The following is a 19,732-nucleotide window of genomic DNA, read 5'->3' on the forward strand; positions in this document are numbered from 1 at the left end:
AAAATCCTGCCCCTGATATTTGGAAAATTTCCAGGTCCCGACCTTGCACTGTCAGTGGCAGTGATGCAATGCAATTTTCAAAGCGGCCCGGAGCCGAGTTTGATGTCCCGGTGAGGCATCAGACATAGGCAGGAAGGGAGAGCTAGGCAGGGGGGATAGTTTCAAATGACAAATGGCAGCTGTGCTGTACTTACTGTTGCCTTTACAAGTGGGTGAGCAGAGTGCCAGCAGTGATTTGGGCAGCCATCCCCAGGCTGCCTCGCATGTTTCTAATATCTCCTTCGAGACAGAGGGAGGCTGAGGCATGACTGGGGGGTGGTCAAAGAACAGTGTAGTAGTGAAAAACCTGGGGAATGAGTTATAAGATTGTCCAAGGAAGAGTCAGAGACTCAGAGGGCAGCAGGGTAGCATGGTGGTTAGCATAAATGCTTCACAGCTCCAGGGTCCCAGGTTCAATTCCCGGCTGGGTCACTGTCTGTGTGGAGTCTGCACGTCCTCCCCCTGTGTGCGTGGGTTTCCTCCGGGTACTCCGGTTTCCTCCCACAGTCCAAAGATGTGCGGGTTAGGTGGATTGGCCATGCTAAATGGCCCGTAGTGTCCTAATTAAAGTAAGGTTAAGGGGGGGGTTGTTGGGTTACGGGTATAGGGTGGATACGTGGGTTTGAGTAGGGTGATCATGGCTCGGCACAACATTGAGGGCCGAAGGGCCTGTTCTGTGCTGTACTGTTCTATGTTCTATGACTGTCCTGGGGCTGAGGCCACGCTGTCGGAGCCATATTGCAGAGCCTGCCCTGGGCCTGTGCAGACTATGTTAGAGGGCTCTGTATGGTATTCTAGTCCTGGTCCTGGCCTTGGGCAGGGAATGGCATCTCTGGGCAGTGGCGGTTGTGCACATTATTGTGTGATGGGAATAGTCAGTCACCAAAGGAATTTGGTCCTGGGGATTTGAGTCTTGGCATTGTGAGGCAGAATTCGGAGAAAGCATCTGAATCCTGTAAATCAATAAGTAAGTCCATAGGTATGTAAAAAGGAAGTGATTTGCTAAGGCTAATGTGGGTCCATTACAGGCAGAGTTAGGAAAATTCGTAATGGGAAATAGAGAAATGGCAGAGAAGCTAAAGTTTGTGTCTGTTTTCACTAAGGAAGATGAGGAAATCTCCCAGGTGTAGAGATCCAAGAGATTAGGGAGAATGCAGAGTTGAAGGAATTTGTATAAGTAACAAGGTTGCACTGGAGAAATTAATGGGATTGAAAAATGATAAGTCTCCGGAACATGATATTATGCATCCCAGAGTGTTGAAAGAGGTTGCAATAGAGATAGTGGATGCATTGGTGATTATCTTCCAACACATCTATTCATTCTGGAATGGTTCCTGAAGATTAGAAGGTAAAATATATCACCCCTCTCTTTAAGAAGGGAGTGAGAGAGAAAACAGCTAACTACAGACCTGATTGCCTTACATCAGGAGTAAAGAAAATGTTGGAATCTATTATAAAGAATGTGATTTGATTTGATTTGATTTATTGTCACGTGTACCGAAGTACAGTGAAAAGTATTTTTCTGCGGCCAAGTCAAAAAAAGAATTGGCTGTTTAAAGATGTTTGGACCTGTCAAGTGGAGCTCTCCAATACTCACAAATGGTACATCGACAAACAGAGGTAATGGACACTTGGGTAGTCATGATCTGATTGGGCAAAGTCAGCATGGATTTGCGAATGGTAAACAAAATTGACAAAAGAGAGTTGATGGACGTGGTATTATGGATTTTCAGAAGACTTTTGATAAAGTCCCCCACAGGAGGTTGATTAGTAAAATAAAATCATATGGGATAGGAGGCAATATACTGATATGCACTAAGGATTGGCTAACAGGTATAAAACAGAGAGGAGGAATAAATGGGTCATTCTCACATTAGCAGGCTGTGGCAAGTGGGGTACTTCGAGGATCAGTATTTGAGACCCATCTATTCGTAATATATATCAATGATTTAGATTTAGATTTATTGTCACGTGTTTCAAGGTACAGTGAAAAGTATTGTTCTGCGTACAGTCCAGACAGCTAGTTCCATGCATGAAAAATGTAGGACATCTGATAAATACACAATGTAAATACATAGACATAGGGTGAAACATACGGAGTGTAGTGCTGCAATAGTAGAGAAGATGCGTGGAGAGATCAGTTCAGTTCGTAAGAGGGTCATTCAGAAATCTGGGCGGCACGGTAGCACAGTGGTTAGCAATGTTGCTTCACAAGCCAGGGTCCCAGGTTCGATTCCGACTTGGGACACTGTCTACGCGCAGTCTGCACATTCTCCCTGTGTCTGTGTGGGTTTCCTCCGGATGCTCCGGTTTCCTCCCACAAGTACCAAAAGCTGTGCTGTTAGGTAATTTGGACATTCTGAATTCTCCAGCTGTGTACCTGAATAGGCTCCGGAATGTGGTGAGTAGGGGCTTTTCACAGTAACTTCATTGCAGTGTTAATGTATGCCTACTTGTGACAATAAAGATTATTATTATAACAGCGGGGAAGAAGCTGTTTTTGAATCTGTTAGTGAGTGTTCTCAGACTTTTGTATCCATTGCCTGATGGAAGAGGTTGGAAGAGAGAATAACTCAGGTGGGAGGTGTCTTGGATTACGCTGCCCTCTTTCCCAAGGCAGCGGGAGTGTAGACAGAGCCAATGGATTGGAGGCAGGTTCACGAGATGGATTGGGCTGTGTTCACGACTCTCTGTAGTTTTCTACGGTCTTGTGCCGAGCAATTACCATACCAAGCTGTGAGGCAGCCAGATAGGATGCTTTCTATGGTGCATCTGTAAAAATTGTTATGAGTCAATGTGGACAATGCAGAATTTCCTTAGTTTCCGAAGGACGTATAGGTGCTGTTGTGCTTTCTTGGTCGTAACGTTGCCGTGGGTGAACCAGGACAGATTGTTCGTGATGTGTACACCTAGGAATTTGAAGCTGTCTACTATGTCCACCTCGGCACCATTGATGCAGGCAGGGGTGTGTATGACACTTTGCTTCCTGAAGTCAATGACCAGCTCCTTAGCTTTGCTGAAATTGAGGAAGAGATTGTTGTTGTCCCACTCCACGAGGTTCTCTCTCTCCCTTCTGTACTCTGACTCACATATCATTGTTTGAGATCGGACCCACTACAGTCGTGTCATCAGCAAACTTGTAGATGGAGTTTGAGCCAATTTTTACCACGCAGTCGTGTGTATACAGGGCGTATAGCCGCCGGGGGCTAAGTACACAGCCTTGTAAGGCTCCAATATTGAGGACTATCGTGGAGGAGGTGTTGTTGTTTATCCTTACTTATTGTAGTCTATGGGTCAGGAAGTTGAGGATCCAATTGCAGAGGAAGGAGCCAAAACTCCTAGGTTTTGGAGTTTGGATATGAGCTTGGCTGGGATTATGGTGTTGAAGGCGGAGCTGTAGTCAATGAATAGGAGTCTGACGTAGGAGTCCTTCTTGTCGAGATGCTTGAGGGATGAGTGTCGCGCCAGGCAGATAGCATCTGCTGTGGACCGGTTGTGGCGGTATGCAAATTGCAGCGGATCAAGGCATTCTGGGAGTATGAAGTTGATGTGTTTCATGACCAACCTCTTGAAGCATTTTATATTGATAGATATTTGCAATCGGGACATCGGTGCATGGATTGGGTATCAGTAATTATTCTCCCTGAAGGACATCCAAGCTGACAGTGAATGCTCAGACTTGGGTCTTTTGGCCAAAATTAAGACCCTCGTTATGAATGTGCAGTCATGTCCGAGGAGAAAGTTCAGCCATGAGACATCCTCCAGGATAATATTAGCCTGCAAGGGGCGTCGTTGGTATGCGTTATGCAGGCTGAGGGAAAGTCAAGGGCTGGAGATTTCATCCCTGCCTTGTATATGGATGGAGACCATTCCATGGAAACTACCATTGACTGCTCAATTGTATCCATTCACAGATGCAAATGTAGCATGCAGACTGCAGGTAATTCCGCCTTCTTGATAGCTTTAATTTGAAAAAGCAAAAGAAAAACCCATAGCCGATTGTCACAGTGCAGGGAAGACTGTTGCTGTGAGGATCAAGAACCTGTGAGGGTTCCAGGAAAAGCCATATGCCGACGAGGAAGGGCCAAATCCTCAAAGCACATTTGGTATGACCAGGGATCTTTGGAAGACATAGCTCATACATGGATATGAGTGAAAGACAGTGTCGCAGGTGCCTTCACTTGTCAAGGTAGCTCATATTTGCATCATTCTCCATCAGGAAAACTGTACGGACTGGAGGGCCAATACTTGTTGCTTTTAAGGTTGCGGCCGCACTAAACATTTTTGCCTGCGGATTCTTTCAGAGCTCGACTGAGGACCTTTGCGGAATATCACAATTGGCGATACACAAATGCGTAAGGGAGGTGACAAATGCCCTTTTCAATTAAGCTTACCATGATGTGCAATTTCGCATGGATGAAACAAACAAGGCTGTAGGATTTGCTCAGGCTTCTCGCAAGTGTAGGACACCATCGACTGCACACTTATGGCCTTGCGAGCACCCTGGCAGCAGCCAGTGAGATTCATTAAAAGAAAAGGATTTAACCCTCTGAACGTCCAGCTCACATGTGATCACAGATGGCAAATCGAGCATGACTGTGCTTGGGAGTTCACACAGCTTGTACGTTTGAGTCACTCCCAGGTGTGGGAGGGTTGGCTCTTTGGTTACAAAGCCCCCAGAAGACATGGTTAATGGCGCCTGTTTGTTGGCCAGAGTGCATCTAATGAGAAATGCAGTGCTACATATTCTGCCACAAGGCCCTTAATAGAGCATACTATTGGCTGTTTAAAGATGTTTGGACCTGTCAAGTGGAGCTCTCCAGTACTCACAGCAGAGTGTCCCCACATCATTGTTGTTCACTGCGCCTTGCTCATTCTGGCATTGCAAAGGGATGATGTGTTGCCACTGGGAGACATGGAGGAGGTAGACATTTCCTCAAACGTGGAGGACATTGAAGAAGATGAATCTGAAGAGGGCGACGATTCAATGAGCCACATAAGGATGCCATTGCATTGACACGGCATGGCAGATGTGCCCATGAGGAATTTCTAGTTACAAGATTCCAGGAGGAATACGGTGAAGACAAGTTGGTACGAGTGCAATTATCTTCAGGCTTCAATTCAAGCAAAGCAGCACCTTCATTGTTACTTTCAACATATTAGGAAAGGTAATCCATCTCACAATGATTATTCAACCCTATTGACGGGGTTATCCTTGGAAGATGCAGCAGCCTAGAGCCATGTGACCGCTCTGGAATGTGATAAACACTCCACTAGCGCACACACTTAAGCATTTACACATAGTGTAATCGTTTCAACCATGGCATAAACAAGTCAGTGGCCATGGCAACCTTCAAGAGGCTGAAACGCTTTTTCACACATGGATGCCCTCATGCCAGTATAACAGCAGCATAGCAAGGTGGCTCTAAGATAAAAAAAAACATTTGTCAATGGTTAACACTTGATCATCTCAAGAGAGAGCAATATCCAGACAACGCTGCATCTCCAAACGACAACTCTCATCCACGAATAAAGCAGAGGCTACATCTTAATAATCAGCCCCAAGATGACATTGGACATCAGGACACCATGATCTGTTGCAAAACAGCATACATGCAAAGCTACGAGTTATGTTAGCATTGTCCTTACAGAGAGTGGTTCAGCAGGACTATTGTGTGATTCGTGATAAACACTCATTATCCTGCCTTCGGCGGAGGTCCATCAAGTTTACATCCTGCATTGTCTTGATATTTAAGAGAGACATGGATCAATCAGTTTTGACACAGCAGTGAATGATCATTTATTCCCTTCATCAATACTGCTGAGCACTCAGGAGGTGCACTTTCATACCATTACAGTCCTTGACATTGTCCATATTACAAAAGTTAATTCTTTCAATGAGTGCACAGTCATGCAGTGAATTCCATATTGATTTGCATTTTGTGACTTCACAGGGATTGCGTGAAGTATCGCTATACAGCTATTCAGGAGTAAAGTAAGATCCTCACAGGTAAGTAGACAATTTCATCACAGCATACACTCATTTTCGTCTCGCAAACATTTCAAATGTCACCGAGCGGAACCAACTTCCATCATTCAGCATCATGCATGGGGACAGTTGGATCTAATAAAAGAATAATATTCAGCCTTAAACGCAGAGACAAAATAACACTGCAGGGAGGCATGAAAAGCTATGGGGCGCGATTCTCCGAAATGGAGAGAAACAGCCGACGGCGGAGTGAAACCCGGAGTGTTTCACTCCGGCATTGGAGGCCGTTCCTCGCCCCCTATTCTCTCTCTCTTCCCCCCCCCCCCCCCCCCCCCCCCAGGGGGGGGGGGGGGGGGGGGGCTAGGAGCGGCAGCGCGTGAATCCCGAGCGCCCGGCCTTGACACTTGTGTCAAAGCAGCGCACCGGGAATGACGCGGCCGGCGGCGCCGCAGTGACGTCAGCCGCGCATGCGCAGGTTGGCCAGCTCCAACCTGCGCATGCGCGGTTGCCGTCTTCCCCTCCGCTGCCCCACAAGACATGGCGGCTTGATCTTGCGGGGCGGCGGAGGGAAAAGAGTGCGTCGTTTACAAACGCCGGCCCGACGATCGGTGGGCACCGATTGCGGGTCAGACATCTGATGAGCACGCCCGTGGTGCTCGATCCTCCCTCCGCCACCCACAGGCCCCACACTTACTGGTCGCGCGATGTTCACGTCGGCAGCGACCAGGTGTGGTTGACGCCGGCGTGAACCGGTCGGATTTGTCAGGCCGCTCGGCCCATCCAGGCCGGAGAATCGCCGGTCGCCGTGAGAAACGGCGAACGGCGATTCTCCGAGCGGCGTGTCGCAAAACGTGACATGCCATTTTAGGGGGCGTGGGAGAATCGCGGGGGGTGCCAGGGCGGCGTGTCGTGATTCACCCGGCCCTCCCGCGATTCTCCCACCCGGCGTGGGGAGCGGAGAATCGCGCCCATGGTACTTGACGATGAAGACAACTTTTCCCAAAACCTCGCGGTCATAATATAAACACCATTGCAAAGTGCGCATGAGTGAAAAGACTCCCGTTAGTTGCGACGAATACTTATAACATTCAAAATGTACATATGTCAGTGAGACAGCATCAGGATAAATAATCTTGATGAACAATTCTCATGTGATCACATAATGCCTGCCTGGGATGCAAGTGTTACATGTGTATTGCCCTTTGTTGGTGCAGCGTATGTGGAACAAAACGACATTCACTGTGATGAGATTGAATGAGACTTAATGAAGCAGAGAGACAAGAGGCTTGTCCAAGGTGTGGCTTGCAAAGCCCCTCTATGCAGCCCCTGGACGCACTTGTAAAAATTTCTGTCAACTAGTTGAGTTTCAGTGCAATATTCTGCTTGGGGCTGCTCCTCCAACCACAGGCTGCCCGTGCTTGCCGCTGATGCGCTCACCAGCAAATGAGGGAGAGAAATGGTCTCTAATTGGTGGGACAGTGGACACTGTGCTGAAGGCTGGTGGGCAAGAGAAGCAAAGGTAAATTGGGGCCAGAGCACTGGGAGACAAGCAGAGCCCAGGAGACTTGTACGATGGGACCTGGGAGGGTGGAGTCTTGACAGACCAGGGAAAACAAAGTTGGGTCGGGCCGGAGGAGGTTGCGGTTTTGTCCTTTCGGTGGACTGCAGAGGAGATGGTGACTGACTGGGTGTGTGGGAGTGAGTGAGCGATTGAGTATGTGGGAGTGTGTGTGTGGGAATGTGTGTGTGTGACTGACTGGGTTAATGGGGGTGAGTGACTTAATGGGTGAGTGGGCATTGCTGAGTGTAAGATTACCTTACACATGCACACACCCACATACACTAACCCTCTAACAGTGTAGTAATTGTTATTGCTTACTCTTTTTTAACTCAACAATCTGTTGCTATGATATTGCTTAACACTTGTTCAATAATTGTTTCTTTAATACTTCAACTTCTTTTAAAATTTAAGGCGCAATTTACCGTCCATAATGCATCTAAAAAGCAGTGCGCCACAATGCAACGTGGCCAGTAAATGTCGGTAGATTCCTCTCGAGAGCTACCCAGCTCGACACGTCTCGCGAGAACTAACGCGATCTCGTGAGACGTCATGATGTGAAGCGTGCCCATTGTGGACGGGATCACTTTTTAGCAAATCTTCACTTTAGAGCGAGACAGCTGATGTGCATTCCCAAGATTGACCCAAGGCGTGGGATCTAACTCCCTTGTCTTGGAGATCTTGGGCGAGCGCTGTTCAGTACTGGTCCTCACAAATGGATGGAACGGCACTTGTGGGGCTGTTCCTGGGGATTGAAGGTGCACAGGTGCTTGCCCTCTGGGCAGGGTGAAAACCTGCCACTTGGGCACCCTGCCAGTGCCACCTTTGTGCTAGCCTTGCAGTGCCACGGTGCCTAGGTGGCACTGCCAGCTGGCAGGGGCACTGCCAGGCTGGCACTGCCAAGGTACCAAGGTGTCATTTTGTGTGCACCGGTGATTGGGCAGGGGGTTGCAGGCGATGGGGCGGAAACCCCCCCCCTTACAGTGAGTGGGGCTGGTTGGGGGTGGGGGGGGGGGGGGGGAGAATCGGGGGTTGGGTTGGGTATTTGAGAGATCGGAATGCCATTTAACAATGGCGCCCTGATCTCTCGCTGCACTGAGAAGTTCCGGCAAGCAGAGCTCTTCACTGCAGAAAATGGTGCAGAAAACGGGGTTAAGTGCGGCCTCATCAGGGCATTTCCCACTGAGGCGGAGTCAGGTTATATCGCGTTGTATTTCTCAGCACTATGAGCGCCGGTAAACATGCAGCTAAATGTGCTCACTATGGGACATGGTTCCTATTTGGTTAGATCGGGCCCTTTGGTTTCTGACAAATCTTACCTGGACAAAATTTGTTCATCGGCCCCCTGAGTGAGAAAATATGAAAATGTGGCCCCCAGAGCAAAAGTTCAGGAATTTTGATTTGGAAGGACAAAGGCAGCAAATGCATGAGAACACCAAGTTCCCCTCCAAGCCACACACTATCCTGACCTGGAAATGTTAGTTGCAGTAAGTTTGGGGACATCCAAGTAACCCACGATGCAGACGCATGCCTGCCGTTGTAATATTTAATTGATGCTCCCTCCGTTCCTCAGAATTTGAGAGCCTAGTTTAATGGCTGTAGGGAAACCCAGCCAGAGCTGCTAGATCCAGCAGTTTTATCAGCCCTGCTTGTGTGCTGGGAGGAGCAGAATTGCGTCCCTGGCTCCTCTAGCACACCGTTCCCTGCAATCTCTCTTCCACTTACCACACAGTTTCACCCATTGTTTGCCCCTCTCCTCCCTCAGCCCTTCAATCTCTTCACCCCTTCCCAGCCCGCCCTCCATCCCTGAGATCTCTAATACGCCATCCAAAGGGTTATTGAGATCTTGCTATTAAATTCTGCAGGTCCTTCACACTCCCAAATATTTCCACCTTCCCAGGCCCCAGACTCACATCCCTGGTCTCTTTGTGCCACCTGGCAAATATCGGTGTTTTCACAAAATATCTAAATTTGATTTTGTGTTGCTCAGCTGCTATTTTTGATGTTCAATTAATAATGTAGAAAATTACTCCTTTACACATGACTCTTTAAAAGGGAAACAAATGTATAACTGAAACTAAAATACTGAGTTGCGATTTGTGGTGTATGTCTCCCTCTGGTGATTGAAGATAAAATTGCTGCACATTTACTGAAGCAAATCTAATTGTGTGGGAAGGGCGGTTGGGGGGGGGGGGGGGGGGGGAGAGAGAGATGAGTAGGTGGTCGGGGGTTGAGATTTAGGAGGGAAAGTCAGGGGTTGTGGGCAGATGCTCAAATTTGTTTTTCTGCAGTTGCTTTTGGATTGGATTTGCCTCTGCCACCTTCTCAGACTGTACATTCCAGACCCTAAGCAGCTGCATAAGAACAGCTTTTCCTCCTGTGTCACCTTTGGTTCTTTTGCCATAAACCATAAAATCTGGTTCTCGATTATTCCAAACATTGGGATCTATTTCTCTGTCTGGACCCTTCATGATTTTGAACACCTCTATCAAATCTCCTCTCAACCTTCTCTTTTCAGAGCATAACAGACCAAGCCTCACCAATTTATCCATGTAACAATAGTCTCTCCACCCTGGAAACATTCTTGTACATCTTTTCTGCATCTTCTCCCATCCCTCACGAGGTCACAACAAATTCCTAATCACCATTCCCTTCAATTTTACCACTTTTAACCCTTTAAATTATAATTTTTACTGACCGGTCTGAGGTTGCCTCCATGTTGCCAGTGGGAATCAGTACAAACTTTCCGCTGTCTGATGTTGCTGGCACAGAGGAAGATGGTTGTGGTTTTGGAGGCAACATTATATCAGCCCAAGAGCATTAATGCAGAAGTTCCTCAGGGTATTACTTTGTGCGGACCACAGCTGATCATCAAAAGCTTTTCTGGACCACAACATACATAAGTCATTGTAAACACTATTTTGTACATAGCCTATGACTAGGAGTCAATCTTGTATATCAATTGGTATTAAAAACGCAGCAATTTCTAATGGTTTATGATGCACACTCACAAATACATTGCAAATTACATTACACAAGGATGTTTGTGAAGCAAATTACACTGAATAATAATGTACAATATAATTTGCAATGTATTTGAGAGTTATGATAGATACAAGGTACACAGGTGTGGGGATATGCACCGATGATTGCATAATGTTCAGCACCATTCATAATTCCTCCGATAATGAAGCAGTCCATGCTCAAATTCAGCAAGACTACTCGGGATGGTGTTGCATTGGGTGGCACAGTGGCAATGCTGCCTCACAGCGCTAGGGCCCCGGGTTCAACTCTGACCTTGAGTGACTGTCTGTGGAGTTTGTACATTCTCCTGTTGTCTGCGTGGGTTTCCTCCGGATGCTCCAGTTTCCCCCCACAGTCCAAAGATGTGCAGGTCAGGTGGGTTGGCCATGCTAAATTGCAGCTTTGTGCCCAAAGATTGGGTGAGGTTATGGAGATAGGGCAGGAGCGGGGCCTAAATAGGGTGTTCTTTCGAAGGGTTAATGCAGACTCGAGGGGCCGAATAGCCCATTCTGCACTGTAAGCATTCTATGGTTCTAAGTAACATTAGGACCACACAAGTGCTTGGCAATGACCATTACCAGTCTCCTTTCTTCGTTGTTCAAGGTGAAGAGCACACTGTTCATCATCTAGGTGTGTGGTAGGGTTTTGGATATGTAGGTAACTGTTAAGGTCCTTCTGCACCCAGAGGTTCTGTAGAAAATAGGACAGGATATCAGTTGAGTTTGGACAAGTTGCTGGCTCAGGAATTTCTCTTCTTGCATTTTCTCTCTGCCTCTGAGATGAACTTGTTTTCGAAGGAGGGATTTTTGGGTGAGCTTTTCCCAGGACTCAAAGTCAATATCCAAGGTAAAGCCTTCACATTGTCCTTGTGATGCTTCCTTTGACCACCATGAGAGTGCACCCGAGATTCGAGCTGTCTATGGTTAGCGAATGTCAGGCATTCTAATTACATGACCAACTCAACTAAGTTGTGACTGTCCCAGTATGATGTGGATGCTTGGCTTGCCAGCTTGAGGGAGCACTCAGTGTTTTGGAAATTCTTGCATGTGATCATCAATATAGACAGCTTTGAGAGAATGTACTGCTAAGATAAGTGAACTTATCCATTTCCGACAGGTCTTCATCATGGGTTCAAGATGAGCTTTCCTGGAGCAGGCTGGCACATCACTTCAGTTTTTGTTGTACTGATCGTAAGGCAGAGTTGTTTCATGCAATAGAGAAGTTCTTGCTGCAATGTATGCCCAGCTCAGAACAGGGAGCTGGTGCACAGTCATCAGCAAACAGGAAATTACGAAATATGTCCTTGGAAAGCTTTGCCTTTGCCTGCAGCAGTCTCAGATTGAACATATTCCTGCCCGTGCAATATCTGATTTTGGTTCCAAGATTACCATCAAGGATAGCATCGGAGAGCATGGTGGAGAAAAGCACGCTGAAGAGGATTGGTGCCTGAACATAATCCTTTCTAATTCCATCAACTGGGAGTGGGTCGGAAGAATTACTGTCATCCAGGCCATCAACAATGCTGTCAAGGAACTGTTCAACCATTGTGACGAATTTCTCAGGGCAGCTGAACTACTCCAATTACCTTCCAAACCCTCATGCCTGACTGTGCCAAAGGCAATGAACATGGTGTAGAGACGCATGTTCTATTTCTAGTATTTCTCCTGGAGCTTTTCAAGTGTGAACACCTTATCAGTGGTTCCTTGAACATTTCTGAAACAACACTGACACTCTTGTCAGCACATCTTGATCGAGATGTTGCAGCAAGCAGTTCCGAAGGATTTGGATGAAGATTTTACCGATGATGGAAAGGAGTGAGATTCCTCTATGCTTGTTCCAAATAGGCAAATTCCTTTCCGCTTGAATGCATCGGCAATGGAGGCATCATTGTATTCTTGCAAAATGATTCCTTGCTCCCATATAGACTCAAAGAGTTTTTAATGAACTCCTTGACCAAGTGTTGACCTCCGCCTTGAAGACATCAGTTGGGATAGCACCAGCCCCTGGAACTTTGCCGCTAGATTAGAGTTTGATAGCATTTGTTGTTTCTAACATTGTAGATAGGTCATCAAGAGAGAAGTTTATGCCAACTTGTGGCAACCTGTTGATTGCTTCTTCATTGAAGGAAGAAGGCCGATTAAGGGTGTAGTTGAAGTGTCTGACATATTTCTAGAATTTGAGCTTTTCCTGTGAACCCCCGTATTGACAGGTCGATACCAAGGATTGGTGAGATCAAGTAGACTAGGACCTAGAGACAGATTTCAGAGTATCGTAGAATATGTTCCAGTCTTTGTGGTTTGCATATGTCTGAAGTTCATCTGCTTTCTGATTTGAGCGAAGTGTTTTGCATCTCTCCGATTGTCCATTGGACAGTCCTGCAGATATTTTGATAGGCACCATGGCCGGAATTCTCCGCAACCCGGGAATTGGCGGGGGCGGGAATCGCGCCGCGCCGATCGGCGAGCCCCCTGCGGCGATTCTCCGGCCCGCGATGGGCCGAAATCCCGCCGCTGAGAGGCCAATCCCGCCCATGTGGTTTCAACCACCTCTGGTGGCGGAGGGATTGGCGGTGCGAGCGGGCCCTCGGGGTCCTGGGGGAGGCGCGGGCGATCGGACCCCGGGGTGTGCCCCCACGGTGGCCAGGCCCGTGATCGGGGCCCACCGATCGGCGGGCGGGCCAGTGCCGTGGGGGCACTCTTTTTCTCCTGCCGCTGCCAGGGCCTCCACCATGGCGGAGGCGGAAGAGAACCCTCCTACCGCGCATGCGCCGGTGGTGACGTCAGTGGTAGCTGACGCACTGACGCATGTGCGAACCGACGAAGGCCTTTCGGCCAGCCCCGACGCCGGCCGGCGTCAAAAGACCGTTGGCACCGGTTTTGGTGCCAGTCGGAGTGGCATTACCTTATTGTTTTGATCAAACCAATCTAGATGCTTATGAGAGATAGGGCCAAGGGTCTTTAAAGCAGTGGAATACACTGTACCCCTGAAGGTCACCCAGTCATCTTCAGTGTAGTAGTAGTAGGTGTCCATACAGTGTAGTAAGTGTCCATTTTCACTCTAGTTTATCTGAGAAGTTCCTTTGTGATTGCTTGCTTGCCTTGAGACATTGGGATACTTCTCGATCTCCCAGAGGATGGCCAGAGGAATAGATCTTGATGTTTAGCTCGGAAATGTTAAGACAGTAATCAGTCCAGTCATCAGTACCATCTTCTTTCATTACACGCACATCCTGCCTGTCTCTCTGCCTGGTGATTACATAGTCGATTAGACCAGGGTTTTTCAAACTCGGGGTCTCAACCCGCACGTGGGCGTCGGGAGGGTCATGGAGTGATCGGTTGTGGGGGTGAGACCCATGCAGACACGGGGAGAATGTGCAAAAACTCCACATGGTCAGTGACCCAGGGCCGGGACCGAATCCGGGTCCTCAGCGCCATAAGGCAGCAATGCTAACCACTACGCCATCGGGCTGCCCAAGGAGACCGTTGTTATTACAAAATGCCAACCCTTTTTTTCAGATAACCCTCTCCCATGCCTGGTGATCTGCACCAACATATGTTTTGAAGTCACCAAGAAGAATTTCATGGGGGTCACGTGATGTGAGCACGGGACAAGTGAGCTCCGGCTCTTCTGGCCTTTTAATCTTTTTTTTTGTTTTTTATTTAATCTAGTGTGCATATTTCTTTTATGTCTTTATTTGGTTTACATTGTTTTCATTATGTTACAACATTAGGGCGGCACGTGGCGCAGTGGTTAGCACTGGGACTGCGGTGCTGAGGACCCGGTTTCGAATCCCGGCCCTGGGTCACTGTCCATGTGGAGTTTGCACATTCTCCCCATGATCTGTGGCATCTGGAGGGTGTTGAGTTGGGGTGGGACCTTGTCTTCAGTGGCGTAGCTACTTTTTGGAGGTCTCCCACCCTGACAGTGCGGTGTATACCAATGGATGATGACTGCCTACAATGATATTAATCCGTTTGAATGTCTCGGCTCTGCGATGCAGGTTTTCAAAGCCAATTTCAAGAGTTGCGAGGCATTTCTATGGAGGGTCTGAAGGTGCACAAGGAGGTTTTGTTGCAGAGAAAGCACTACCAATGCACCACATTTAATCCTGTCTTCGAGGCTGGGGGTAAGATTGGCCTCCCGACCCCTGGTCCTGTATTGTCCTGCTCCTGATGTCGGTGGAGAGAGGGGTTGGAGACGGCTGAACTGGCTGGGTCAAGCCCCCGCCCCCCCAGCTGTATCCTAGGTTGTAGGCAGCTTGAGATCGGGTGAGATGGCAGTGAGGTTTCGTGGCTTTGTGCTTCAATTGTTGAAATTCGTGTAAGATTCTGAAAATTGGTCATTATTTTTGATCTTGTTTTCTCCTTGATTCTACTTTCTTCGTGCGCTGGTCGAGAAGTCTTTATCCTGATAATGGCCTCACATCTCCGTTGTTATCTTGGACCTTGTTCCCTGATAATAATGTGTTTTCTGCTGATATCAATACATTTGCTTGCAGAGAAGTGAATAATTTGGGTGTGATGTTCTGCACTGTTGATTTTCCAGATTTAGTAAGTTTATATCATATTATACTGAATGTTTAGTTTGGGATTTGTGTACAGTTTCTTTTCTCTAATGTATCCTTGGTGGACGATGAGCAGAGCTGGATCGGGGATGAGGGGTGGAGGGAAGGGGTTTGTAGGATTAGTTCTGTTTTTGCTATGTTTGAGGGAGGTCCCCCTAGTGTGAGTTAGTTATTTTTGTATAGCCCCTTTCCTTTTTCAGGCCCAGGCAGATGGCGTGTTATCCTGTTGAGGACTGGGACTTCTGTGGCTCTCCTTCAGGGATGTGATGCCTTTGAGAGGTGTGAAACTATAATGAGGCACAAGACATTTAATTATATAAATGGATATGAACCAGACACATCTTTGATTCAGTCAATTTCTTTAATCTCTGGGAACATACTGGGTCACTGATAGATGAATTATTACCTCAAGGGTTATGTAGCAGATTAATTCATAAGCAAGATTTTCTAAGAGACACCGGAGATTCCTCTATTTGAAAGATAATTCATGTTATAATTTAATTGGTAATTAGATGCTTTCAGATTTTAAAATCTGTAAATTATGGAATAGTTAGGTCTGTATTTTGTGGTGGTTATTACAGTGAAACTGCTCGTGCTGTCATCATTACGTCTGAAAAAAATTCATTACGTCTGACAGGACCTTTCGGCATCTACAGATGCACAGAAGTTCAAAAGTTGCTGATCGTGATTTCCTCCACCAGTTGTGTTATGAAGTCTCTGTAGATGACAATCTTTAGAAATCACTGAACGGAGAAGTACTTCCCTGTTTATGCTGTAATATCGCAAAAGAAAACTGAAAAAGTTATGCCTTGTTAATGAGGTGTGACAGGATTTTAATGGCATAGTATGTCATAACTGCAACTGAACTCTTGGCTTTAAATATGAATTTTATATTTGTGGAACTTCAAATGTTCCCTTATATGAATGTGACAAAAATTATATAGGTTTTCAATACAATATATATTTTTTAATGTTTGCTGAATATATTTCAGCCTCTACCTTATTTTCGTACTTCCCAATCTTTATTTGTTGTCCATAAAATTTATAAAATGTAAATGATCACTGCATTTTACTTCCTGGTTTGTTGATTTGTGGTTTTTCAGTGTGATTGGTTGCTTAGCCTGCCTCATGACATGACTGTTTCTGAATGCCTGACAATGTACTAGAGTTTACGCCAGAATCAAACCAACTATGTGTGGCAAAATACACACCGTAGAGATGGCTAGGTAGTTGTGGGAAGCTTGTTTTGAGATCAGCGGCGAATGCATGACACTCTTTTGCTGACTGTGAAATCCAGATCATAAAATGTGTGTTATACATGTATAGTACTTGCAGTCCACTTATTTTGTTTAATAGCTTTCCAAGATTTTGTAAAATTTTCAACATTTAATTGTTTTTCTCCCTTCTAATGCATGCAATCACAGGGTACGCAGTTGATTTTCACTGCTGCTAAAGAACTGGGGCAGTTATCAAAGCTGAAGGTATCAATGTATTTATGTTGCACGAGCAGTAAACCTGTATGCTGTATAGAAAAATGCATGCCTTGTATTCAAGCAAAAGAAAGCTTGGTGTGTTTTTAATTTAAAAACAAAATTCTGTAAGCAATTAAAATAAATTATTTTTGCTTCTCTCATGTACTGTATGAATGCTATTTGCAATCTGTTTCCAAAAAAGTGCTTTTCCAGTGTGCATTATACAATGTTACCTTGTAATTATCACAACAAAAGGATGAGAAATCAAAACATAAAAATTATTGTTTTCTGTCGCAAATACCAATATTTATAAGGGAACTTGATTTCAGATAGAATCCTCCAGTGAAGCAGAAATGTGTACTCTCCCGTTCTCTGGAATGGAACTGGAATAAACAATCTGTTTCACAGGACCATGAGAAGGAAACAAACTAAATTGACCATAAGCAGATATTCAGTTGTGTTGGAATTTCTAGAATTATTACATTTCAGGTAACATTGGCTGTTTTTGAACAAAAATGAGCAACCATGCAAGTTCCCTAACGCATCTCAATACTGAATCAGTTGTTGTTTCTTTTTCCTTTCTTGAAGCACAAAATCCGTATTATGTTATTTGAGTACAATTAATGGCAAATGTGCTCTTGCTGCATGGCAAGAGTTTGGGTGGTTAACTCTCAAGCTTTTAGGGAGTTTTCAACAGGCAGATTTGAGGAAGTCATTAGACTTTTAGCAAATTATTTATCCACAAATAAAAAACAAGCTCAGTTTGATGTTTTGGACCCTTTGTCACAATAGGCAGAAAAAATCGTCCCTTCAAGCAATTTGTAAGCATTATTCTCATTTTATGTAATGTCTGACTGTGAGATCCTAATTTTCCAGGATCACATGGTTCGGGAAGAAGCCAAAAGCCTTACACCAAAACAATGTGCTATTATGGATTTGGCACTGGACACAATTAAGGTGAGAGAAATTTAGCTTATTTTCTAAATTAATCTATGTAACTGATATGAGGAAAAAGTCTGAATAATTCCAATCTTGTGTAAGCAACCAGACCTTAAGACTTGTTGGATATACCTCGTCATGCTTTCCCACAGAGCTAACTTTTTTCTTATATCTGTTAATGTTCTTCAGGTTGTACCAAAGTGTTTTGTTTTAAGGCTGTTTGTATTTCAATATGTGGCCAGCTTGTTGCTTCACATGAAAAATCATCATATTCACAAGGATTGAGAATATTGAGCAATCAGATCAATTTAAAAACACAATCAGAATGTGTCAGCAGCAAACATATTGATTAAAGGGTCAGATACTGTCAATTCTGGTAGATACCATCAATTGCGTTGGTTGTAAGTTGGGAGTGGAGCTTATCAAAGTAACCTATAAGGTGTTATTTTCTTTCAACATTGGTTACAAACAAATTTTTAAATTTAATTGATGAGCATCACACTTAATGTTATGTTTATCAAGTGTTTGTTCCCAATAAGATGCTTAATAAACTGCTAAAATCCATCTTGATGAGACATGCCCAGCTGTTGATTGATGTAAAAATGTATTTTCTTCGAGACTGGCCCAGGCTGCTTTGATGACATTGGATGGTTGTTCCCTTGTATGAATGTATTTCCAATCTTTATTTGAACATACCAATGGTTTCATGATTAAAATTTTACTGCAGTGGTGTTTGATACAGGTTTTTGTGGAAGAGTTGTAGAGTCCAGTTACGTTCTGTAATTTTAAATGCTATTTTCAATTTACTTGCCTTGTTGCCAATAGATTGCACATCTCTGGTTGATGCAGTCATTAGGTCTACCTAAGAACAAAATAAATCTTGAAGGATTGCAGCATGCAATCATTTTTATTTCTAGTCCAACACAATAAACCTTAATTGACAGAGAAGAAAAAGTGCAATATAGTTTGGAAATTACTGTTGACAGTGTAGTAAATGCTATTTAATGCATTTGAATGTCAGCCTTCTGACAGTTGTTTTAGCAAAATTGTTTATTCTCTTTCTTTTACATGCATTAATAGTTCTGTAAAATAGCAGAGACAAAGCACTTGTCTGCTATTATTACCACTGTAGTTTTTAGTGTAATTTATTTTGAGGTTTTAATACAAAAATCTTTTGAAACACACTCATAATTCATAATTCAATCAGTATCTCAAAGAAAAAAAGTTAGGTTAATGCTTGGGTGTGACCCTCGTCAGAGGTGGGTTCCATGGATTTGTTTCAATGATACTGAAGGCACATAAAATAAAAATAGTTTAATTAAGTTTTTAAAATCTGCATAATTTAAACTCCGAAAAATTCCTTTAGGGCCGCCATGGCATGTGGACCAGGGATGAGTTTATATTTAAACTTCAACACTACAGCAGTACTTTTTTAGATGGAAAATTGTTTATCTTTCTGTTTTCCAACCTACTTTGACCTGCACCCACCAGCTGAAAAATTGAGGCCGGGCGGGAAAAGGCCCTTAATGGCCACATAAGTGCCTTAATAGGGGAAGGGTGTCAGTCAGTCCCACTGTGAAATTACATCTGGACCGGGGTGGGTAGTATCCCGGACGGAATCTTGACAATGCAGTTTCATGCTCCCTCCACCCACCACCACTGCCTCAGAAACCGTCTAGGATGGCGTAAAATCCTGCCCATAATGTATCTGGGAAAATTCCCATTGCATGTGACTGAGTGCTGTAAGTTTGTATTGATCTCTCTGCAACTACATTTATTTGTAATTAAAATATCTGTAATCCTTCATGGATAATTTATTTTTTGCTTGAAAGGCAGAAGAACATTAGGATCCAAAATGCTAGATAATACACTAATATTCCATAACAATTTGGAATGTTCACAGTTTCGTCTTAAACCTTAAACAAAGCAAAAACTTTGTTTGTGACTGTATTTGTGATAATCCAGTCAAGAAAGTGTGAGCCAATTCAGCCATTAATGCTACGATAAGGATTCTACCGTAGTTAATGGGAATCAGTTGTTTTTATAGCTTGTTTACTGCACGCAGTATAACGTTCTTACTAATTAATCACACTTTAATTTTGTAATACAGTAGCAGCAATAACCGTTATAATGCAATTGCTGTAATT

General features: G+C 44.9%; 1 protein-coding gene across 20 annotated transcripts in view; it reads left to right on the top strand.

Annotated features, from left to right (window-relative positions):
• LOC119962769 (protein unc-13 homolog B-like) overlaps positions 1 to 19,732 on the top strand; it is a 746,238-nt gene that overhangs the window by 696,917 nt on the left and 29,589 nt on the right. For 18 of the 20 annotated variants that reach the window (XM_038790824.1, XM_038790825.1, XM_038790823.1 and 15 more), the window contains 2 exons: positions 16,599 to 16,655; positions 17,523 to 17,603. In XM_038790824.1, coding sequence (XP_038646752.1) covers positions 16,599 to 16,655; positions 17,523 to 17,603 — 138 coding nt within the window. Of the gene's footprint in view, positions 1 to 5,993; positions 6,050 to 16,598; positions 16,656 to 17,522; positions 17,604 to 19,732 lie in introns of those variants that run through there. The other 2 variants (XR_005459949.1, XM_038790812.1) reach the window with 2 other exon arrangements.

Source organism: Scyliorhinus canicula, chromosome 3, assembly GCF_902713615.1.
Source record: "Scyliorhinus canicula chromosome 3, sScyCan1.1, whole genome shotgun sequence".
Classification (NCBI taxonomy): Eukaryota; Metazoa; Chordata; class Chondrichthyes; order Carcharhiniformes; family Scyliorhinidae; genus Scyliorhinus; species Scyliorhinus canicula.